This window comes from Neolamprologus multifasciatus, chromosome 9 (genome assembly GCF_963576455.1).
Source record: "Neolamprologus multifasciatus chromosome 9, fNeoMul1.2, whole genome shotgun sequence".
Taxonomy (NCBI): domain Eukaryota; kingdom Metazoa; phylum Chordata; class Actinopteri; order Cichliformes; family Cichlidae; genus Neolamprologus; species Neolamprologus multifasciatus.
The window spans coordinates 10020253-10046202 of NC_140447.1; the positions used below are offsets into that span (position 1 = coordinate 10020253).

Consider the following 25950-nt stretch of genomic DNA (forward strand, 5'->3'; position numbering starts at 1 on the left):
TGGTTCTGTAGACGCAGGTTCAGATCCTTGGTATGCAGACCTTACTATCAGAAACCACAAAGTTAGATTTAAGATAGACACAGGAGCTGACGTCTCTGTTATCCCAGCCCAGATGTATTACTGCATAAACCAAAATGAGACAGAGTTAAGTAAACCAGATAGACCACTGTTTGGTCCAGGTGGTACTCCACTTGATGTGTTGGGTATGAGCAGAGAAACAATTTGCAAAGGTGAACAGGAAATACAGGAAAATGTGTACATTATCAAAGATTTGCACATAGCACTGTTAAGCAGGCCAGCTAGTGTCAAGCTGAACCTTGTGTGTAGAGCTGACAGTATTGACATGAATGTGTTGAATGAGAACTACCCAAAGCTGTGTCAGGGATTAGGTTTAATGCAACAACCTTATACGATTAGGTTGAAACCCAATGCTGTGCCTTTTTCCCTGGCCACACCAAGACGGGTCCCCATCCCTTTGTTAGGAAAGGTGAAACGGGAACTGGAAAGAATGGAGTCCATGGGAGTAATCAGCAGAGTTGAAGAACCAACAGAATGGTGTGCAGGTATGGTCCCAGTGCCAACAAAAAACGACTCTGTGCGTATTTGTGTTGACCTCACTCACCTCAATGAAGCAGTGTGCAGAGAAAAGTACATCCTGCCTTCGGTTGAACAGACACTTGGATCCCTGGCGGGAGCAAAAGTCTTCAGTAAGTTAGACGCAAACAGAGGCTTCTGGCAGGTTCCATTGTCACCAGAGTCAGCACACTACACAACATTCATTACACCCTTTGGGCGCTTCCACTTTAACAGACTTCCCTTTGGAATAGCGTCAGCCCCAGAACATTTTCAGCGTAGAATGTCAGTGATCCTTAATGGGCTGCCAGGTGTGGTTTGTCACATGGATGACATCCTCATTTGGGGACAGGATCAGCAGGAGCACAATGCCAGGCTGCACACAGTGCTCAATAAACTGCAAGAGGCCGGTGTCACACTAAACCTGGAGAAATGTGACCTGAGCAAACTGGAAGTGAAGTTCCTCGGACACGTTTTGTCTGCGGAGGGAGTACAGCCAGACCCAGACAAAATTAGAGCGATCACAGAAATGAAAGAGCCATCAAACGTCAGTGAAGTGCGCAGCTTTCTCGGGATGGTTAACCAATTAGGCAAATTCATCCCAGGACTGGCCGAAAAAGACAAGCCTCTAAGAGACCTGCTCTCGAAGAAAAATCAGTGGGTTTGGAGCTGCGCACAGCAAAAAGCATTCAATCAGCTGAAAGGCGATCTGACGTCAACTCCCATTCTTGCACTCTATGACCCAAACAAAGAGTTAAAACTGTCTGCAGATGCTTCCTCCTATGGACTGGGAGCAGTCCTATTTCAAAAAGAGGGAGAGCAATGGAGACCTGTTGCATATGCGTCTCGTTCTTTAACGGAAACAGAACAGAGGTATGCACAGGTGGAGAAAGAGGCGCTTGGACTAACATGGGGTTGTGAAAGATTCAAAGATTTTCTCATCGGGAGACACTTCTCCTTAGAGACTGACCACAAGCCACTCGTCAGCCTGCTAGGACAGCAAGCTCTAACCGAGCTTCCACCCAGAATCCAACGGTTCCGCCTAAGGCTCATGAGGTACAGTTACACCATCTCACACACTCCAGGCAAAGCACTCCTCACAGCAGATGCACTGTCACGTGCACCCGTTAACCAAGACCCTGATTCTAAGGCTACAGCTGAACTTCTGGATGACACAAATATATATGTGGATGAAATAGTCAAATGCATGCCTGCTACCTTGACATACATCACACAGTTAAAGGAACAGCTAAAAACCGACAGCATATGCTCAGATGTCATGGCTTTTTGTCAGAGCAGCTGGCCAGAATACAGCCATCTCACAGGCCCAATTAAAGCATATTGGCCACACAGAGACACCTTAACAGTACACGACAATCTGCTACTGAAAGGCACCAGACTAGTGATCCCTACTGCTATGCGCCACTCTGTCCTCATTGCCCTACACGAGGGACATCAGGGAATGTCTAGATGCAGAGAGAGAGCCAGGGAGACAGTATGGTGGCCTGGTCTGAGTGGGCAAATAAATGAACTTGTGAAAAACTGCACCATATGCATCAAAGAGCGTACCAACCCAGTACAACCTTTAATGCCAAGCCAACTCCCTGAGAGACCATGGCAAAAAGTTGGAGCAGACCTTTTTACGTTTAACAACGGCAACTACGTGCTTCTGGTGGACTACTACTCTAAATTTGTGGAAATAGCCAAACTTACTCCCACAAGATCGGAGGATGTTATAGTGCATCTAAAATCAATCTTTTCCAGACATGGGATTCCAGAGTTTCTCTACAGTGACAATGGACCTCAGTTTTCAAGCCAACAGTTCAAAGACTTTGCAGCAGCCTATGGGTTCAGGCATGTAACAAGCAGTCCAAGATTTGCACAAAGCAATGGTGAGGCTGAGCGTCATGTCCAAACTGTGAAAAGTCTGCTAAAGAAAGCAAAAGACCCATATCTTGCACTTCTAGCTTACAGAGCAACCCCATTGGCTAATGGATATAGCCCTGCGCAACTACTAATGGGACGAAGACTGCGCACATCAGTTCCCCAACTTCCTTCTTTGCTCAATCCCAGCCTGCCCAACAAGGCTACAGTGTTGACAAAAGCGAGAGAGAGAGTGATGAAGGACAGTGTTGCGTACAACAGGAGACATCGTGTGACAGAACTTCCTCCACTCTCACCGGGACAACCTGTGTGGATTACAGACACTAGGCGTGAAGGGACTGTCATCTCCTCTCACTCCACACCCCGCTCATACATTGTAGAGACCCCTTCAGGAGCCATCAGGAGAAATAGGCATCACCTCCAGCCATTGCCAGATGCCACTCCAAAGTTACAAACCCCAATTATGCCTGTCAGTCCAACAGAGAACGCCCTGCCTGCTTCAAACCTATCGGCGGCTACAACTCTGACTCCTAAGACAGAAGACCCAGGTCCTGTCAGAACTAGGGCTGGCAGGATTGTCAAAAAACCACAAAGACTGGACTTGTGAAAATAAACAAAACAAAAAAAGAAAAACATGGGTTTAAAAGTAAAGAAAAAAAGGTTGAAGAGAAAGAAAAGTTTCTATGAAAGGTTCTAAGAAAAAGAAAAGTACAGTTTTCATATATGCAGAATGTTCTTGTAAGTTTGATGTTTTCAGCGAAAGGAGGATGTGGTGTAATCTGTGTATAACCTGTTTTATTGTGAAAGGGGTTCGGAAACAGGAAGTGATTAATAAAGGTCGGAGTTTGTGTGCTCTACAAGGTGTCGCTTGAATCCTTGCCTAAAACCACGACAATCAGCAGATCCAATTGTGACATTAGCCATAATTTCCCAGGAGGGTACTTGGGTTTGGAGTCACAGTAGTTTTCAGATTAATTAATGGGCTTGAGTACAGCCTGATAATTACAGGCATTCAAACTGTTTGCTGATGAACTTTGGAAGTAAAACTATAGACAGCTTTAGAAGGTTTTTTCATAGGAGAAGTATAGATGGATGCGACAGTGGATAGGAAAAACTCCCTTTAAAGGAAGAAACCTATGACAGAACCAGGCTCTAGAGGAGCCAGTCAACTGTCGGGACTGGTTGGGGGGTGAGGGTGAAAAGAGAGAGAGGGGGGAGGGAGATGGGACAGGTGATAGGAGTTAAAGGGAGACAGCGGAGGGAGAGGTGAAAATTAAGGTGGAACAGAGGTGGAGGGAGACGAGGTGACATCAGCAGTAGAAAAAGTAGAAAAAGCAGGAGTGTCCCTCCTCCAGAAGAAGCGGAAGCGTTTTTTCTTCTTTTCCATGAGCTTTTCCACGAGCACTTTTTTCTCTAGGATGAGGGTTCTCAACTGATCAATTGTGTCTGTATTCTCCTGCTCAAGTTTCTTGCATGTTTTCTCCACTTCTTCTAATTTGGCTTGTTTGTCTTCGAGCCTTTCTTTCATTTCTTTAGATGTTGCCTCCTGCATTAGCTTTGCCTCGTCCAGCTCTGTATAACTCTGTTGTAATTTGTTGTGCGTGTCTTATGACTGCTGACTTCTCCTCTCGATTTCCTGAAGTGTACACTGCAGGTCTTCGTTTGTTTTCTCTAGTTGTTGCTTTAGCACCTGCATCTCAGTGTTTTTGCACTTCAAGTTGTCTGAAAGTTCCTCGAGTTCTGTGTTTTTTCGCAGCATGTCATTGAGCTTACTCTGCATCTCTGAGCATTGGTTTTGCAGTTTTTCCTTTTCCTCTTCCAGTTGAGTTGTTTTGTAGTTCAGTTTGTTATAAAGTTTTTGCAGGTTTTGGTTTTTCGTCTCAAAGTCCTGGAGAATTTCTTTGTCTTCTTTCTGCTTTATTTCCTGTTGTTCTTGGTCTTGAAGCAGCTCTTGATATTTGTGCAGTGTTTCATCAAGCTTTGCCTGCAGCGCTCCATATTTTTCCTGCACACCTTGGAGTTGGCACTGCATGTCTCTCTGGTTAATGTCGAGTTTTTCTTTCTCTTCAAGGATTTCTTTAATCTTTTGCAGAGCTTCATCAAGAAGTACTCTCAAGCCTTCGTTGTGTTTCTCGATGTTCTGAAGCTTGCAATCCAGATGTTTCTGTTTCATGTCTTGCTGTTCTTTCTCTTGAAGGAAATCTTTATTTCTTTGCAGTGCTTTATCAAGCTTTTGCATTTGAAAATAAACATTGGGCTGATTTTAACACCATTACAAGAAGTGTTGTTAATCATTCTTTTTAAATCATAATCAGGTTTCCACAAATTGTTTTTTAATTTAGTAGAACTCAAAATGTTTGTCAGTGGGTCAACAAGGAAGCCACCAGGAAGCTTTCTTTGCTTTGTTCCTCTGAGTCTCAGCTCGAGGTGAGACTTGTGCAGCAGAGATGGCTGGAGTCCCAGGGACCACATGTTGATCTATGAGACCCTTTCGTGCACTCACACTGGAAACACAATGATAACAGAGAAGATCAGTCTGCTGTAATGCACTCAAACTGCACTCAGTGCCTCAAGAAAGTCATCTGAACCGACTGCATGAAGCTGTGGACTCCACAGAGGGAAGAAATCTACAACTTACACAGTGTTACGAAATAAATATATATTCTTACTGCTTATTTTCTATTTATATTGTTTCATAGAGGCCAGTGTAGGAAAACGCCACTTTGAGTTATATAGTGTGTAAAAGGTCAAAGAGTCCTGACAGGAAACTCTGCACGCTTTGTGCAGAGAACAGGAAGCGGTGCAGACAGAAAAGTGAAACTAGGCAGAGTGCACTGCAGAGTTGTTTTGATCGAAACTATGTGTGACTATGTGTGACATATGAGTGATTATGTTATGCTCGTTTTGGCTTGTGATGCTTCAGACCTGTGGATGCTGGCTAGCGTCTGCAGTTCTCCTTTTCCGGGAATGTAGAATAAAGATGATTTTGTGAGCTTTGACCACACTGAGTCGGTGAAAGAATTTAAAAGAAGCGGATTTGATAACAGTAAAAACGGATTCAGCTCAAATATTCAGACAAATATTTACTTTCAAACGAGAAAACTGTGCATGCATGTTTATGTGTGTATTTACAAATGTACACATCAACATAATTTTCATCATAGTAAAAATGTGACACAGAGCAAAGATCTTACTTTTTCAGTGGGGCCTTCCCCTCTTCAACACCCACAATAACCTCCTTTATTATCTGATTCAAATAAATCAAAGAGCATGTGATTAAATAAGAACTGAAGAAGAAAAAACATGACATATCAGGCTGTCCCTTTCTCCTTCTTAGAGTCCAGCAAAACATGTTTGCACTGGTTGCTGTTTGAGAAAATAATCTGTATAACTTGTAAAGTTTTTACAAGACACTTCTCCTTCTCTTTGCAATCTCCAATTCTGGTTTGCAAAAGTCTGAAAGTGTGTGAACTTACAGTCCTCTAAATGTATCACCTACAGAATGTGTTTGAGTTAGCAGCTAAGGCTAAAACAGCTAAATCAAACATAAACATGGTTACCATAGTTATAATAATAAACTTTATAATGTGTTGCTAACATTTTGGTTGTTGTGATGACTGGGACTTACCCAAACTAATAATTCATATATTACTTCAACTTACTAATTTAATTAATAGGTTTGTTTCAAATTATTACGTAAAATAAAAAAACCACAATGCACATATGCAAATAACAGTAGCCAGCTGCTGCCACAAGATGGCAGCAAACTAAAGGTTCACAGAGAGATTTCTTTACTTTGGGACATTTAATCAATGTGTATTATTACACTTGATTAAATGTTAGAGGATATAGATGAAGCACGAGAGAAGAATGTATGAAAGATTGTGTTGAAATGTGCTGGAGCTGTATGTGAGGCATTCAGGGAACATCGGTCATTTATGTGGATTGAAATTTGTCTCAAAAGTGTTACAAATAAATACAGTATGATCAACAAATATAAACTAAGATTTAAAAAATATGTGCAGTGATTGATGCGCTCTCAGGCATGTGCTTCAATCCACACACAAATACAAAACATTCTGACCAGACGTACAACTGTTTCACAAACTCTATAAAGCATTCACATGCCAATGGATGCATCACAAAGCAACTTGGGATTACAATCTTGTCCAAGGATATTTTGCCTGCAGACTGGAGCAGCCAGGGATCAAACCAGAAAACTTTCTGATCAAAAGCTGACTTGTGCTAAATCCTGAACGGCAGCCACCCAATTTTAGCCAGCCAAGATTAAATGGCACATTCTTTAATTACAGAGTTAGGGATTGTTACATAGAACTCAAAAGAAATGTTGAACCCATCTCGTGTCCTGTGTCTTCTAAAGCTGTCTGTACTTTTACCTCCAAAGTTCATCAGCAAACAGTTTGCAGGCCTCTAATTATCAGGCTGTACTCAAGCGCTTGAATTCAACCTAAAAGCTGTGCTGTCATACAGAACCGGGTACCCTCCGCGGAAACTATAGCTAATGTCACAACTGGATCTGATGAGACAGCTATGATTTCTGGACTCAAAGTAAATAATCCTGAATCAATTTATACAACATCAGTTTGTTTGTTTTGCTTTCATAACAAATAGTTTGAGCCATATACAAATACAGAAGTGACAAATGGAAACATATTTACAATCCAAAGTCAGACTAACGGTTTTCAGTAGCACAGTCCTTTATTTACAGTCTGCTTCTCCTGGTGGTAAACCTCTATCACATGTTTGGATTAAAAATTAGGCCTACATAGCTGCTGGTTCCATCTTAAGCAATATTTAAAAAATACTAAATTCTTCATTGATTTGAGCTGTGGGGTTTGCTATACACTGGCAGAAAATTGTAGAGTAAATGATGAAAACAAAGAAACCAAATAACAAGATCCTTGAATTCCATCTTTTTCATTAACAGAAACTCCAACAAATTTGTGGCCAATTGATGATGTTTGGGACATGAACAGTCCAGTCCAGCAGGTGGCGGTAATGCGCCTTAAAGCTTTAACCGCCCAAAAAATCCAAAAGAAGAAGAAGAAGAAGCTGAGTTCCCGCTTTATGGCGTTTTTCTCTCAGTTTATTGTCAAGACTGATTTAAAGGTAAGCACCGAGCTAACTAATCCGAGTTTAGTTCATCTTGAGTTGAGCTCCTGAATGAGTCTTTCTGTTGCTCTCCTTGGTGTCTGTTCTCAAGTTTTTGTGAATCAGTTGAAAAAAATTCTGACTAAATTGACTCAAGTTGCTTTAAACTAATTTACAGAAAGATATCAGAAAAATTATTTTATTAGAAGAAAGCTTTTAAATGAGCTCATTGTAATCAGAGTTTCTGTTATTTTATTAGCCTGTTATTAAGCGCTACTTAGCATCTCTGTGGCACCTGCACAGTTTATGAATGCAGCCTGCTAACCAAGCTAGCTAGCGCCACCCTTCATCCATATATGGTCACTTCCGGCTCCAAAAGACCCAACATGTTGGCGTTAAAAGTGCTATAATGAAATACATTTATGAGAAACGTAAAAATAAATGTATTCCAGGCTAAAACACAGCTGCCTTTGTCTTATCAGCACAAAGGTGTGTCGGCCCACAGGGCATTTGATTGTAAAAACTGGCCTCACTCTGAGAGGCCTGTTATTAGAATCATTTCAAAGACTATTTGATATATTCTGATCAGTATTCAGTAAATGAGCCCAATTATCTGTTAGCAAAATAATAATGATTGGCCAGAGATACCAGAGATGCATTTTAAAAACAAATACAGCCTCGAACCCTAAGAGGGGATCTGTGTTCTAATTTTATCACATTTAAAAGTACTGCAGATTTTTTAAAGCTCCAAACAAAACTGAAATGGAGGAACAAAGATATATAGAATAGCAGTAGCGGTTTTAGATACGGGCGACACGGGCGGTTGCCCGGGGCGGCATCATGGTGGGGGCGGCATCACGGCTCGTTCTCATGCTGCCCCGACATCATGCCAGCGCATATTGGGAATGGCATTGGTTTTCTATCGCCCATTTGCTGGGAGTAAGGGCGCCCTCCGTTTGCGAGGTGCGCCTGCTGCTTGCGGCACAGGGAGGAGAGGGCGGGGCGGCGGGGGATGCTCTGGCTGGCTGGAGCAGCAAAAATGACCAACTCGCAAAATAAAACAAATTACAAACAAACCAACAAACACGAAAACACCAGACATTATGATACAGACTTATCATTTGCACCGATGTTTTTTCAAAATTCTATACGCGAAAAGTGAGCGCGAGAGCCCTCGGTGCGCCTGCTTGCTGCTGAAGTCAAAGTAAACTTTATTGTCATCTCCGCTACATACAGTCCAGTATATAGAGAGACGAGACGACGAGGCTCCAGTTACAGCAGTGCAAGTAAACAAACAATATATATAAGAAGAGTAATAAAATAAATATACACTTTAGGACTAGGGGTAAAGGGATCAATAACAATTGAAAATGTATATTTTATATTTTGTTGATCTAAAGTCTCACACACAACCCGTTTTTAAACTCTAAAAAAAGAGAAAAGAAGAGGAGGAGCGTAGCGACTTCCACAGTCGCTAGAGGCCGGGGATGGAGTCTGCCTATTTGCCTGTCAACTTTACGCAATAATGCCAGAGGTGGAATTGCTTGCTTGTTTATTAAAGTGCTTGAAAAATTTACAGAGCAATGTGATCGGCTCGCGATTCAAACTCTTAAAACATCACAGGCTCTAATGCAACAAGGGGAAACTCGTTGTGCTGCGGTCAACAAAAACTACGGCTACCCAGCCCTGCTCTGTCAAAATCAAACCAGTGAAAGACAGACTGACAACGCCCTCTTAATGTCGCCGCTAGCACCCACGTGACTCCCATTACACATCACCATAGCAACCAAACAAATGAAAACCCACTGATTATTAAAATTCACTACATATACAAGTTTGCCCAGGGCGCCAAACAGGCTAGGACCGCCACTGTAGAATAGAATAGTCTTTTATTGTCTTTGTACATATTCAGCTAAATTGTGGGTGCTCCACACCAACTGTGCATGGAAAACAATATAAATAGAAAGACAGTAACAATAAATAACATATAATAGGAGTATATACAAAGAGGAGAAAGGCAGACATTAGAGGACCGAATGCTTGAAAGTAGTACAGTGGACTTGATACAAGTAGAGAATCGGAGTGTGACTGAGTGATGAGGGTTACTCAGATCATGGCTCAGATTTCTACACCCACTCAGATGGGATAATCTTCCACGGCACACCTGATCATTTCTCATGGCACACGTATATATGCCGCGGCACAGCAGTACACTGTACTCTCCATTGTAATCCATTGATTGTTCTGTTTTCGTTCTTGGCCAGGGCTTTTTTTTAAAGAGGAATTGATCTCCTGGTACTGGTGTGCCATACTGCTTGGTATCAGTGCTCAAACCTTTTGTGTTTGTTTCAAACAAGTTGTCCACCCAAGGAAGCTAAAATTTGTTCTTTGTGTTGTCAGATGAACATATGAGACACTTTGACTCTTCAGTGCAGTGTGGAGCCTAACAAAGTTCTGTTTTCTGTCCCAGCTGATCAGCAGGAGGAGAAGAGTCTGACGGAGCAGCAGAGGAACATTTAAGCTACTTGGACTCAGCTCAGCCACTGCAGAGAAAACAATGAGCTCAACACAGAAGGTGACAGATACTAGTGTTAAGAAATACTCCATTAAAAGCTGAAGTACTGATATATATTTTTTGCTAAACTAACTGAACCTTGTGCTATATTATTGTAATGTAATAATCATGTAATAATACAATGCCTACATTGTAGAGGGTGACTTTGCCTCTGAAGAGGAAAATGGACAGGGAAGAGGTTAAAGTGGGATTCAGCAGGATTCAACCCTAAAATCAGCTGGAGTGGCTCAGTGTGGGGAAAAGAGTCACAGCTCACAATCATTTCTATTGAGAGCTCCAGTCGATTTTCTTAATGTACAGGCTGTGATCAGCTGACCTGCTGCTCTCTGTGGAACTCAAGGCACACTTTAGGTCGCAGGCCAAACAAGATAAACATTTATTGAACACACTAAAACAATGTTTTTTAAACATAGATATGAATAAAAACAGACAGGAATATTATTCCAGAATAAATTAACTTAAAAAAAATCTACTTTAACTTTAAATATTTTGATCTTCATAAAAATATATCCTGTCAAAATTATGCAAGTTAGAAATATGAACATGCTGCCAAAAACCCAGAAAAAATAAATGAAAACATACACAAGGTTGGAGCTGCATGTAGACGGAGCTGGGGCATTGCTGCAGGAATGGAACTAATAAACTGTGCGGGCCATTCAGTGTCGTACTTTGCCTTGAGTGTATCATTACACTGCAGCTCCATCTGAATCTGCACAGGTGCAGTTTCCACGTAAAGAAGAAGCTTGAAATTCTCTTTTTGTGCTTCACAGTCACCAAAGCGCCGTGCGAACTCAGTGCGCTCAGTTTATCAGCAAAGTGCGCCAACTTGGTCAACAATGATTTTATTCCATACAATTCAACACTTTTGAGCATAAACCATCTGGAGGGGAGATGAGCGCGGGAGGGTGTCCGCCTGATCTCAAAGTGTCTGAGCGTTTCTCACATTCTTATAGCTTCAGCCCCCCTCCACCTAGTCATAAACTGACAGATTTCCTTGCTGACCTTTTTCCCAACTTAGCCAATGGACCTCTGTATGATAAGGAATGTCAGCAAACTCTGAATCTATTTCTCACATAAAAGGATGAAATTGACGGTGATTTAAACCTTTCAGCTCAGATAAAATTTACGGTTTGCGTTACATGCTCCATTTTGAGGACTTTACCACATAGCCTGGTGTATAATGCAGGATTGGATTTCATATTTAGGCTCCAATCAATTTGATCTTTGATGCCCACAGTGATGCAATAACTCCCCTCAAATGCCTTAAACCAGAAGTAACAAGCCTGTTTTGAAAATCTAAGGAGTAGAAAATACAAATATATAATTTTTTTTAATGTAGCTGTGAATTCATCCAGATGTTTCATGAGTTGTCCTGGCTGGTTTCCATTCTCTACACTGACAGTACACTGTCTTTATATTAGACACTATTAGGGATGGGTATCGTTTAGGTTTTATCTGATACCGGTGCGAAACCGGTACTTTTGAAACGGTGCCGGTGCTTAAACGGTGCTCAAACTGGTGCTTAAAGAATGGAGAACACAAAATTGGTCCAAAAACCTCTCATGTTCAGCTGTCTTTTTTGTAAAAAGATAACAATGTTAGCCTTTTCTGCAGCTATAGGGCATATATGGTATCACTCTTGGCTGGAAGCAGTGCTTAAACAATGGAAAAAACACAAACTTTGTCCAAAAACCTCTCATGTTTAGCTGTTTTCCACTTTTTCTTTGGTCATTTTAGCCTTTTTGGCCAGGGTTAAGGGAGTATCAAACCAGAAGACAGCCGCATGTAGCTATGATGATGTTTGCTAGTTCACCTTATATGCATTAATGTAATAACGTGATTTACTCAACGTAAATTACACATGAACAACATTAAGCTACTCACGCAGAGAAGAACGGCTGCTGCCATCATCATCATCCGTCATCATTTCTGCTACACTGGCAGGGCTAGGGGCCAGGACTCTCCTCTTCGGGTTCATGTTGCTAACTCCGGGTCCGATAACAGGCAACCCACCCGCAGTAGATGTGCACGGTGTGAGGTCTCGCAGCAAGCTATTAAATATGGCGCATTTCTCGGCTTTTAAAAAAAAAAACGCTATGCGTCGGCAGGTGTGTCATTGGATTTGAGGTGTTACCTCCTTTGACAGTATCAGCTTAAAGCACTTGTTGCAGGCTGCTGAGTTTGCATATTTTGCTGTGAAGTACAGCCAGACTTTTGACCGCTTCGCCTTGGGCATTTTTAATCTGTAGCTCTGCTCTAAAAGAACGTACGTACCTGGACCCGCCTACTATCCTCGGAAATGTAAAATGATTGGCTAGAATCTAAAGTGTATCACAGCTCAGGGAAAAAAAAGGACCGAAATGTGCGCTGCTTTTCGGTCTGGTTACTACCGTTTATGTCAGAACCGGTGCCATCATGGCACCGGATACCGGTACCCATCCCTAGACACTATACTGTTGGTATGTGGGTGGAGCTCAGTGAATGAATGTCAGCATCATGAGCTTAAGTTTAAGGTAATCTCTGCTACACTTTATGTAACCTAACTCTGACATGAGCACCACAGTCACTGTGCTCTCGTTACACACTGTTCTTTACTTTAAATCCATCACATTACATTAAACTTGCCTGCTTATCTTGCACTAACCTGCAGAGGATTTTACTGCAGTCTTTAAATCACATTGTGAGACATTGTGAGACAAACTGCACACAACAGTTTGTGTGTTTGCTGATGTTTGTTGGGCTGATAGAATTGCTGCATTCGAAATTACCTGCCACATAAAAAATATTACTCCATTTATTCTCGCTTGTCTTCTGTATTGTTAACTAGATGTTGAAATACTCCGACCGCAACTTATCAGCACCTGCAGTCGTTCAGATTCTGTGCCAGAAAACATAAACACTGGCCCATTTTAACCCCTGATTATGGGACACAGATTTCTGTTACATTTGATTTATTATTATCGAATAAATTAGACAATTATAGAAATATATAATAGGAAACAGCAACAGGAAAAATACAAAAGTACAGACCTGGTAAACATTTATTACTATTCTGAGTGTTAGCATTAATATTTGTGTACAAGCAGGAGAGATGGGCATGATTTTAGAGTGTTTAAAAAACGATTAATTATCTTTAACACCAGGTTGGATGTAATGTGTTACTACTACCAGTAGGTGGGGAAAAGAGACCTTTAAGGTGTTTGGTGCCACACTCCACCTTCAGGTTTAAAACTAGTGTTAATGGAGGGAGTTTGAAGCTTCTGTTTGTTCAATGAATGCATTTCACTCACTGCCTCTGTTTGTATCTCTGTCACTGCAGGACCAACATAGACCGAGAAGTCAGCGCTCTCAGGAGGCCGACAAACCTCACAGAAGAAAGAGAGAGAAAAAATACACCTGTGACGAGTGTGGGAAGGATTTTACCTGGAAGTTTAAACTAAAACAACATCAGCTCATCCACACTGGAGAGAGACCGTTCAGCTGTGACTTGTGTGGAAAGTCATTTTCCTGGAAGAATGCCCTGAAAAGACACCAAGTTGTCCACAGTGGAGTTAAAGCTTACAGCTGTGATCAGTGTGGCAGAGCTTTTACTCGAAGTAGCCACTTACAGAGACATCTAGTTACCCACTCTGGAATTAAGGCATACAGCTGTGACATCTGTGGAAAAACTTTCAGCCAGCTATGGTACCGAAATATACACCTACGCATTCACTCCGGAGAAGATGTGTACTGGTGTGATCAGTGTGGCAAATACTTTAGAACAGATGCACACTTACAAAGCCACATGTTTACCCACACTGAGGAGAGACCTTATCAATGTGACCTGTGTGAGAAGACTTTTAAAGCTCCACAGCACCTGAGAAAACACCAACAGATCCACACCAGAAAGAGACTCTACAAGTGCAGTTACTGTGAGGTATGTATTTTTATTTTATTCTTGTAAGTTCAGTCTGACTGTTTGGAATAAGTCTGTTCATTAAATCGTGTTAGCATGTTAGCACTTCTACTGCACCAAAGAGTAGCTCTGAGCCATTATTCAGATTTTCATTTCACTTATGATTTTTGTTTACACGATCATGAGAAACTGAAAATGCTGAAAATTGATATGTTGCTGTTATTTAATCTTCAGGCAGCTTCGTGGTATATCATGGTGTTATTATTTCTGCATAAATGGCCTTTGGTTTACAGCGGCTCATTCCTCTGTCAGGTGTAAATAGAATAAAATAAAACATAAAATAAGTACAAAACCAAACCATTCAGTAATCTTCTCTTATGTATAACAAAGTTGTATCGTTACGTAATGGTATTGCAGTATTGTAGTCGTAGTATCATTGCTTCCTTATAGTTTTAGTACTTTTAAACATTAGTGTTAAAACACCCATTTAATGTTATAATTACAGTGTCGTTGGGGGTAATAGTGTTTCTCTTGTATCACGGTCAGCTGAGTGTTATAACTGCACAATTACAGTGTTATTAATGCAGTATTAAATCAGTCTTATTTCAGTGTTATAGTAGTTTAGCATGGGTACCTTAAAAACAGTAGTGTGGTATAGGGCTGGGCGATATATCGAGTTTTTAAAAAATATCGATATATTTTTATACGAGATATAAGATGTGACAATATCCTTTATATCGATATAGTCTATGTTACGTTATAATTATAGTTGTGGAGCCACAAGTTTGCCTCTCTTTTGTCCACTTTTGTCTTTACGCAACTTTACATGACCTCGCCTCTCTCCTTCACTGAACACAACTCACCCTCCTCCCCCATCGCTTCACCTGCAGGCAACGACAAGGTGAACACAGCAAATCTCCATTAACGAGTTACTGCGCATCGCCCCGTGTGTGGGGCTGGACAGCGTCAACGTGTTAACGAGCTAACCATGCTAACGAGTTAACCATGCTAACGAGCTAACCATGCTAACGCCTTGCAGCCCAGAGGGGCTGCACAGCCTAAAATCCTTTCATTCTCTCAAAAGTTGACAGTGCGCCTTTTGTATGAATTCTGGTTGTGCTTGATCACCGCAAACCAATATTATGTGGTACAGCGCTCACCAATCTGTCAAAAAATGTTTTAGTACGACTTTGGTAAGCTACGGAGCTGCACCGCTTGATGGATTGTCGGATCCATTACGGCTACCGAGGAGCCTCGCGGAGTGATACGTACTGTGCTTCAACATAATAGTGCCATATTGTGTGTATAAGGACTAGGGCTGCATGATTTTGCATAAAATGAGAATCACGATTATTTTGCTTAGAATTGAGATCACGATTCTCTCACGATTTTCTTTTCCAGTATAAATATTTATAGCGCTTATTAACTGCACATCAACTTCGTAACAGTTGAGACTGAACATAAAAACAATAAATAAACATAAAAACAACAAATGTCTCACATTTTGTTGTTGCCGCAAAATGTTGTACTGCTTGAAATTCCGTCTCCACCGTTGCTCGACACTGCGTGTATAGAGCAGGTAGTGCAACAATAGAAAAATAGTTGCGGGACGGCACTGTGTAGCGTTTGTCTAGGGTGTTGATCATTTTCCTAAATCCCTCGTTTTGCACAGTGTTGATGGGAGCCATATCTTTGGTCAGGTGATAAGTAACAGCCTCCGTAAATTCTTTGTGCCTGCGAGAGTTCGACGGGTATAGGGAAGCACTGTATAAGGTTCCCGTTATTGATGTTTGGGTGGTTGACCGGGACGGATTTTCTCCAGTCACTTTCTCGTCATCCCTGACGTGCTCTCCGTTGTATTTTCCCTGCCAATTTTAGCATCACACGGCACAGCTTCTGTATCACGTGCTATAAGGCTCCGCCCTCGCGCTTGTTTTCATGCAGATTACATCCCGGATCAAAATGCGGTACAATCTTTTTTTTTTTCTTTTTTAAATCGTTGTCATTTGGAAATGAGATCGCACATAAGTATGAATTGAGATCGCGATTTTCTAATTTTAATCGTGCAGCCCTAATAAGGACCATAAATGGCACCTGTTAAGAGAAATGGTTACGAAATGGATTTCAAACTCCAGGCTGTCAGTCACGCAGTAGAAGTTGGGAACAGAGCAGCTGTGACATCTGTCTATGTTATTATGCTCAGCGTCTTTTAGTTTACATTTTGACTGCACAATTGTGAGCTCCTTGTTATGCACAAAAACAACATAGTTTTCTTTTATTTATGGAGCATTATTATTTAATAAATGCTCATAATTTATTTTTGAGTAGTTTTTTTCATGTACATCTATGCTGTATGTTCATAAAAGTGCCTGTGTGACATCTGGGACACAGCTTTGACTAAGAACTCTCTTTTTGTTCTTACTTTATGGCTTCAAAAAAATATTGAGGTATATATCTTATATCGATATATATATCCAGCTAAAAAATATCGAGATATGAATTTTGGGTCATATCGCGCAGCCCTAGTATGGTAGTACTTAGGTATAAGTCAGATGTTACTTTAATATTAAATAAGTGTTCCTGTAGTATTATGGTGGTAGTATTGTAGTTATTGTAGCCCAGTAAACTGAGTGTGTTAACTGAAACAGTAAAATGTAATTGGACGTCTGCAGAGATATTTCAAGCAACTTTCAGGATAAAAGTGTTGAAGGACTGACTTACACTGTCTTTGTGTCTTTGTTTAGAAGCAGAGCGACACAGATGGATCCACTTCTCAACCCTGTCATCGCTGTGGTGGTGGGAAAGACTTTCGTTGTGACATCTGTGGAAAAACTTTCAGTCAGCAAGCCGGCCTAAAAATACATCAACGTAAACACACTGGGGACAAACTGAAATACTGCAAAGAATGTGGGAGAAGCTTCCCCACATCAAGTGAGTTAAAACAACATGAACTCTTTCACAGTGGGGTTAAAAAGCACCTCTGTGATCAGTGTGGGTCATCCTTCACCACTGCAAGTCACCTTAAAACACACAAACGAGTCCACACAGGAGAGAAACCATACAAGTGCAGACACTGTGACAAAAGCTTCTCACGTTCAAGTAATCGCAATGAGCATGAACGTACACACATGGAAGGAAACTACAGCTGTGAGCAGTGTGACAAGAGCTTCAGTAATCTCAGTTCATACTCTGCACACAAACGATCCCACGTTACTAATAAACTGTTTCACTGTTACCAATGTGCCAAAACATTCACTTCATTATCTGCTCTGTGCAAACATCAGCGCAATCACGCAGGGCTGAAATCGTTCCCATCACAGGATGACAGCGAGTCTGAAGAGAGAGAAACATCCTCTTCTGGTTTCAGAGTCCAACTTAAAACCCTGGAGATCAGGCTCCACAGAGTTCAGATTGGCTCTCCTTAAAGTTCTAATGAGGCTATGAATCAAAATGTTCCTGTAGTTCAATGTTAATCTTTATAAATTGTTCTTCTTCTGTTTGTGTTCAGTGGTTACCTTTTTTTTCAGTGGTTGGATAAAAAATCAGTTTCCTGTTGTTCAAGTTTTTATTGAATGTATTTTGTTAAATAAAGTTCTTAAATAAATTTTAAAAAAAGTTAAATAAAGAATTGTTTAACAGCAAAGATTTTGAGCCATGATGTCATTTCCTGTATTTCAGAGTAAAGGCTGAAGTGACAAATGGAAACATGTTTACAGTCATGGAATAAACACTGATGGGTCATCTGTAGGAAGTACTATTGCTGACCTGACAGACTCAACCTTGTTTACAAAGAAAGAAAGGAACTGATTACATGTGTCAGCAGAGGCTTTCAGGGTTGTTTAGAGTAGAGCTGATAGTCTTAAAGAGAACACGGGGATTATGACAATTTAACACAATGATCTGAGAAAAATATCTGTTTCTCTCATTTTCACTGTATTCTGATCAAATTTCCAAGATTCTTTTAACATTTCAAAAGAAACCTGCAATTTGTCTTTCTTCCACTTTCACTCTGCTCTCCTACACTGACGCCTGACCCTCACAGGGTTCAGGGTCTGAGTACAGGTTTCCTGGAACTGCAAAAGCAGCTCATCTGGGGTGGATCCAGTAAGTAATCTTAAGGTCGGTAAAGATTTTCTTTTTAAAAGTGGAGGAGAAGAGAGCAGCGGCGAGGTGGAGCGCGAGCTTTAAACTCATGCACAAGAGAAACAGGTTTGTGATGAGAGAACACTGAAACCCCAATTTCCAAATATAAAACAGATAAACCATATGATAACACCAGGTCAAGAGTGACTGATGAACACTGAGAAAACCTCCAAACATCAAATCAATTTGAGCCTAAACAGAAACACATTAAAGGTAATCTTGTTTCTTATATTAATCACCAGAGGTTGTCGCATAAAAAGAGACGACGTCTGTCAAAGTCAGAGGTTAAAAGTGGGACGGTGTTTTTGTTTTGCTAACTCTCCACGACACTCTAAACTTCAGGCTGCTCATCTACAGTCAGCCTCCTCCATTGCCCCTTGATGCCCACTCACACTAGTCAGCTTCTACGACAGGTGGGAGGGTTAACTGCAGTTATTCTAGTTTTGCATTTTCATTTTTTTTTTCATTTTTTCATTTGTTTTTAATTTAGTTTAGTTTCACTTACTTTCTATTGTGAGTTTATGTATTTCAGTTTAGTTTAGAGAGCAAGAGAGTAATAATAACTAACTGAGGAAATAAAAGTAAAACCCTTCAAAGTGCTGCAGAGAAAGAAAAGATTTCACTCTTGTCAGTCACCTTAAATGATAAAAACTGGACTTCACCACAGGCTCTAACTTGGCTGCCCAATTTAAAATCACTGTCCAACTTAAAACCAAGGTCAGTAATAACAGGTTAAAGATAAACTTCCAGGTGTCCCAAACATAAACATCCAGGCCCATGTGAGGAGGACTCACAAGGACCACTAGGTCCAAACACCAACACCTCTGTTTTCTTATCATTAGAATTTAAGAAGTTTAAAGCCAACCAAGCTTTAATGTCATCTAGACATGTCAAGAGAGGTTTTATGGAGAGTCCATCCTTCTGCTTTAGCGGCAAATAAATTTGACAGTCATCAGTGGAACAATGAAAAGAGATCCCATGCCTTTTAAGGATGAAACCCAAAGGCAATATATACAGTAAAAAGAGCCCTACAATTGACACCTTTGGGACGCCACATGACAGAGAAGCAGACGATGATTTGGAACCAAGAAGCTGACAGAGAAAGTTCTGTTTGCCAAATAAGACTAAACCAATTAAGTGCAGTGCCACCAGTAACCACTAGATCATTTAATCAAGATAATAGGATGTTTTGGTCTACTGTGTCAAAGGCAGAAGTCAGGTCAATCAAGACCAGAACAACGTGGTTACCAGAACCACATGCCAGGAGGATGTTATTAAAGACCCCTAAGAATGCAGATTCTGTGCTATAAAGGGTTTTAAACTGGATTCTGGATTTATCAGAAAATCAGTTCAGTTAGATCTGTTTCAGGGTGGCTGAGTGGTCTGAGGTGCTGTGTTTAGTGCTCACTCTCCCCTGGAGGTGTGGGTTTGAAACCCACTTCTAGCAGTTTCTGCTTCTTTTTTTTCTCGGTGTTCACATCTCCTCATTCCTGAAATGGTCTGCTCACATTCACGTCCAGTCCAAAAAGGTTAGGCAAGCGCCTGTACCGTCTCCAACAACTCAGGAAGTCAGCAGGTTTTTCAAGTGGTCCTCAGAACTTTCTATTCAGGCGCTGTGGAGAGCATCCTCACACAGAACATCACTTCCTGGTGTGGGAATAACTGTGTCCAGGATTGAAAAGCAGAGTGATCCGTGCGTCAGAACGCTGCTGTGTTACAAATGCAAATACAGTATGATCCACAAATATAACTTCCCTACAGGACATTTACACCAGGAGATGTTGGTCCAGAGCATCTCTGTCACGGTTCTGGGTGATGTTGACCCAGCTTTCTGTTTCTCATGTTTTGGTGTTTTTCTAGATTATGATTTATGATTTGATTTATCAGTGATACTGTTTTGATTATGATTATTATTTAGTAGGTTTTGGTCAGTGTCAAGTCTGTCTCTCTCTGTCTAGTCCGTGTCTTAGTAAAGTGTGTTTTGTTTCCTGTTTTACTTTGAAGGTTCTTGTTCCTGTCTGATGTCAGTGTTCCAGCTTTGCTCTCCCTGTCTCGTTAGGTCTTATTCCTCCCAGCTGTGTTCCCCTTCTGTCTCTAATTCCTTGTTGACTCCTCAGTGTATTTAAGCCCAGTGTGTCTTTGTGTCAGTGTCGCTTTGTTAATGTCTTTTACCCTCTCGCCCTCTGTGTGTTCTGTTTGCCAACCTGTCTAGTTATTCGGTACTCCCAGTTTAGTTAGTGTTTTTCTGTTCTGCCTCTTCCCAGCAATAAAGCTCTGTATTTTGAGTCTCTTCCACCTCCTCGAGTCTTGCATTTTGGGTCCTCTCCTCCTGCCTGCCTACACACAGACATGACAATCTCAGATATTAAAGGACTGGTCCCATCCCAGTAACAAAATGCTTCAACTTCTGCAATCAGGCAGAAGGTTCCACACCATCGGGGCAAAAACAGAGAGACTCAAGGAGGAGCTTCTATCCTCAGGCCATACGAGTCCTAAATCAGAACATGCCCCCACTCCCCTCATAGCATCAATAAGTGACTGAAACAAGACCTTATATCAATCTGTTCACACTACCCAGGTCGCATTACTGTTTACACTTCTCTGGTCACTCTGTTGAATTACTCTGTTTATATTACTCTGGTCACTTGTTTACTTGCACTGCTCTGTCAATACGTTGCTGTGCTAATATGGCACACGACACTTTAACACTCCATTTGCACAATGTACATTTTCAGATTTTTGATTTAAAATTTCCAGACTTTTAAAATTAATTTACTTATTGTATATAATGTCTTTTTTTTTGTACAGTAAAAGGAGCAGTTCAGGAGACATTTCACTGTTTGTTTTTGTAATTTAATGACTATGCATGTGACAAATAAAAAATCTTGAGTCTTGAATGTTATGCTCTCTCTTTCTAGGCCCTGCCAGTACTCTTGCTCCAGCATTTTGGATCAGCTGAAGGCTTTTGAGGGAGTTTTTATGACATCTGAAAATAGCAAATTACAGTTGCCCAGGACTTGCATGAACAGTTCAACAGCAAAGCCCCAAATACCAAACAGGCTCATCAGGGATTTGAACCCAGGACCACTTACACCCAAAGTGAAAAGGGAAAAGCTTCCTTAGGCATTTTCCAGGTCACGGCAGAGGTGTGCTTGCAGGCCGAGGAGGAGTGAGGTGCTGAGGCTGCTCCTGCTGCTCTCCAGCGAAGCCCAGGTGGCTGCTCTCAAACCTGAGCACAGCAAAGAGGAGCAGCTTCAATTACACGTTTCTTAGATTGTCACAAATAAGCTTTCATCTAATTTTCAGATGATCACTTTTAATTTTAAATTAAGAACCAATTTAGGTGGGTTATTTAGAGCTTCCAATGAGGTGCATGTGTTTAGATCATGGCAGACAAAAAAGTACCTGAAGAAAAACCCTGACACATGGAGCATGCACCCACCTGCAATCAACACAGTGGCATGAGCATATAGTCATACAGATGAGCATGACAGCGTCAAGCTTTATAACCAGAAACCTTACACCACAAATTAAGTCAAATTTTGACCCTAAAATCTGAATTTTGCAGTTAAAATCATCACATAGTTTTCATCTGTAATATTTTATTTCACTTGGTACATAAGTTACATGTGTGCATAATGCACTGAAAGAGATTCCTTTGTGGTACTGAAGTACTAATGTTTACTGATGTTTATTTTTGGCCCTTTTGTGTATCAGTAAAACTGATGTGCGTTTTTCCACATGCATATTGTTAATGTCGTGTGAGAGAGTTAGACATTTATAATATATGATACATAACTGTGTATTGTAATAGTTCTGTGTACAAGTTTGAATTAAATTCTCTTATTTAATCTAAAATAAAACTCTGTGTTATCTTGTTAGGCCGACATGAATAACAAATAATTACCTTAGAAAAACTTTTTGGAGAATTCAAATGGTAAACAATAAGAACAAGGCCAACAACATCCTTCATATCAGATCTGTTAGCTGTCCCTGTATGAGGGACGATGGGAACATGTGTGCAGCTGCAGAGATTCTTTCAAACGGAGCCTAAACAACACGTGGCAGCTGAGAGGCTCTATAGGCAAAAAGTGGGCTCGTCCAGGATTTGACCCCGGGACCTCTCACACCCAAAGCAAAAAGCATACCCCTAGGCCAACGAGCCACACAAACACTCAAGCAAGTCTTTTTACACAAAGTCACACATCAGAGCAACTAGATGAAGAAGAATGTGTGAAAGATTGTCTTGAACGCTCAGAGAATCATCTGTTTGTGTGCTTGATTCTAGATTTTATTCTAGGATTAATTCTGTAGAGATTTATTGGACATACTGTAAGGACACATTCACAACTGTATGTATATGATTCCCTCATCTTGTCCGTGTGGTCCTGGGTTCAAATTCGAGTTCCTGAAGTGACAAGCTTATTGACTGTGTTCACTCTTCTCTGTATTATTCTATTCATGAAGAATATAATCTGTGTTCCAACTGTAGCTACAACTGAGCATGTAAATGTCTCACATACATCTTGTTTGGCCAAAACTTTTACTTACCCATCCACCACTACAATCATTTAGTCCAGTACCACCCAGTTTGGGAGGCTGGGTGTGCAAAAACAAAAACAAGATCATTAGGACTAAATCCTGTGCTTTCCTGGACAACTCCTTGACAAAAGCTACTGCTCAGAAACTTGGGATAAATTTTGATCAGTCTCTTTCTTTTGATGCTTATATCAAGTCTGTGACCTGCTCCTACTTTTTTCCTTTAAGCTCTAAACTTAGGACTATTGTCTCCATGGAGGCGAAATGCAGATGCTTGTCCATGCCTTCATCTCCTCCCGGTTAGACTGTTGTAACGCACTCTTTTCCTGTCTGTCTAAGGCTACCTTAAATCGTCTTCAAGTGGTCCAAAATGAAGCAGCAAGGCTTTTACCCACAGTAATCATTTTGATGGATATTTTTCACTGACACACTTCTTTGACTTCCTCTAATAACAAATGATACTGTACTGCTTTCATGTCAAGTAGATATGTGTCAGATGTTCTTATGATTTGAAATGTAAAAACAAACACAAAACCACATTTCGGAAATATTTGTGCGTGTTTACTTGTTTGTTTATTTGTTTTTTGTACTACTTGAACAGTAAAGTGGTCCTCACATGAGATGACAGTGCGAGCAGTGGCCCACAGCTCATTGAAGTTTGAGACCCCTGCCATAGACCAACGAACCACAGGTGAGAACCAGCTGTAACAATGTTGAATGTCAGAGCATATAGATGAAGCATGAAAGAAGAACGTATGAAAGATTGTGTTGAAATGTGCTGGAGCTGTATGTGAGGCATTCAGGGAACATCGGTCATTTATGTGGAGAGAAATCTGTCTCAAAAGTGTTACAAATGAATACAGTATGATCCACAAATATAAACTAAGATTGAACAAATATGTGCAGTGATTGATGTGCTCTCAGGCATGTGCTTCAATCCACACACAAATACAAAACAATCTGACCAGACGTACAACTGTTTCACAAACTCAATCAAAAAACAAGAACAACGCTAATGACATCATTCATATCAGATCTGTTAGCTGTCCCTGTATGAGGTACCATGGGAACATGTGTGCAGATGTGAGTGAAGTTGGCCCCCCCACCTTCTTCAAATCCAACAAAAGTTTTATCAAACGTTTGTGCTACGTTAGTGCTGGTTTGTGCTGCAAAATTTTTTGTTTGTGCTACTATCATTTTAAAGATATTAATAAAAATTTCTAGAGGTCATCAGAGGTCAACCAGCCCCCCCACATTAATTAAATCAAACAAAATGGGTGTCAATCAGTTGTGCTATGTTTGTGCTGGTTTGTGCTGCTAAAATTGTCGTTTGTGCTGCTTCTGTTTTAAAGATATTAATGAAAAGGTAAAGGTCAAAAGGTCAACCAGCCCCCCCACATTACCCAAATCAAAGAAAATTGATGTTAAACGTTTGTGCTGGTTTGTGCTGCAAAAATTGTTGTTTGTGCCGCTATCATTTTAAAGATATTAATAAAAATTTCTAGAGGTCAACAGAGGTCAACCAGCCCCCCCACATTAATGGAATCAAACAAAATTGATGTCAAACATTTGTGCTGGTTTGTGCTGTAAAAAATTTGTTTGTGCTGCTAACATTTTAAAAATTTTAATAAAATAACGTCTTGATGCGTGCTTAATCATCCAGGTAAGTAAATCCCAAAAGGTTGATTCTATTCATCTGGACATTTTCAGTTGGAGAAACGTTTCGTCACTCATCCAAGTGACATCTTCAGTCTCAGCTGACTGCAGGTTTCCCCAACCTTATAAACACATGTGAGTGAAGTTGGCCCCCCTACCTTCTTCAAATCGAACAAAATTGATGTCAAACATTTGTCCTGCAAATTATTTTGTTTGTGCAGGTTATGTTTCCCTAATTTTATAAACAGTATATGTACAGTGAGAGAGAGATGTTACATCTGTCTTCACTTGCATCCCAGTCATAGAAGCGTTGGAGGTAGTTCATAAGAGATTACAGGATCACCCCAACCTCAGCAACAGCACCGCTCTCAGCACTGATCAGTTGTGTTTGCTTTTGGAACTGTGTCTTAATTCCACCTATTTTGCATAAGGGTCAGTACAGGCAGAAACCTAGGTGTGCCATGGGTTCCCCCCTGATCAAAGTCACCAAACCAAACCTGTAAGCAGGTACAGGTGTGGCCAGAAGGGTCCTCAGAGGCACTGGAAGACTGCTTTTCCACCACAGACTTTCAGGAATATACAGAAACTGTTACTGCCTACATCCCAAAATGCATCGATGATGTCACAGAGACCAGGTGTCACGGGTTGCTTAGAGGATCCACTCGCAGGACTCATGAGTAGCGTTTAAACAAAGACGGTTTATTTACAGATCTTCACCAAGTGTTTGTACAGACAGTGCGGGGTTAGTGCTATATACAAGACGTCAGGGGCAGGGGTCCAGGGAAAACGGGGAAATCACACACGCGCTCAGTTTGACATCAATTTTGTTTGATTTGGGTAATGTGGGGGGGCTGGTTGACCTTTTGACCTTTACATTTTCATTAATATCTTTAAAACAGAAGCAGCACAAACAACAATTTTAGCAGCACAAAAGTTTGATACCACTTTTGTTGGATTTGAAGAAGGTGGGAGGGCAAATTTCACTCACATTGTGTGCAGCTGCAGAGATTCTTTTAAATGGAGCTTAAACAACATGTGGCAGCTGAGAGGCTCGATAGACAACACGTGGGCTTGTCCAGGATTTGAAGCCGGGTCCTCTCACACCCAAAGCGAGAACCATACCCCTAGACCAACGAGCTACACAAGCAGTCCAGCAAGTCTTTATACATAAAGTCACACATCAGAGCAACTAGATGAAGAAGAATGTGTGAAAGATTGTCAGAGAATCATCTGTTTGTGTGCTTGATTCTAGATTTTATTCTAGGATTAATTCGGTAGAGATTTATTGGACATACTGTAAGGACACATTCTATTTAACTTGAATTCTCAACAACAACAATGAGGGCTGGCCCTAAATTAATAAAGTTAAAATAAATCATATCATACTAACTGCTCTGTGTGTACTTTTTTAAAGAATCTTTCTACATCTTCTATCATTTGAATATAGCAGACATGCTTTATAAAAGCCTAGTATATATTATTTTCTTTCTTCCCTTAAACTGAAAAAATTACAAGTATGCAACTAGTACAGCAAGTTGAGAGTCATACTGTACCAAAAGAAAACAAACTTAAG

At 40.7% G+C, this 25950-nt stretch overlaps 2 protein-coding genes across 2 annotated transcripts in view; both read left to right on the top strand.

Annotated features, from left to right (window-relative positions):
* Positions 1 to 25950, top strand: part of LOC146511014 (leukocyte elastase inhibitor-like) — a 258585-nt gene that overhangs the window by 167185 nt on the left and 65450 nt on the right. The window lies entirely within an intron of this gene.
* On the top strand, positions 7235 to 18092 carry LOC146511023 (uncharacterized). Its single transcript, XM_085172498.1, has 4 exons — positions 7235 to 7587; positions 10040 to 10144; positions 13464 to 14060; positions 16784 to 18092. Exons 2-4 carry the CDS (start codon positions 10127 to 10129, stop codon positions 17462 to 17464), a joined length of 1296 nt encoding a protein of 431 aa, XP_085028624.1. The 5' UTR covers positions 7235 to 7587; positions 10040 to 10126; the 3' UTR covers positions 17465 to 18092.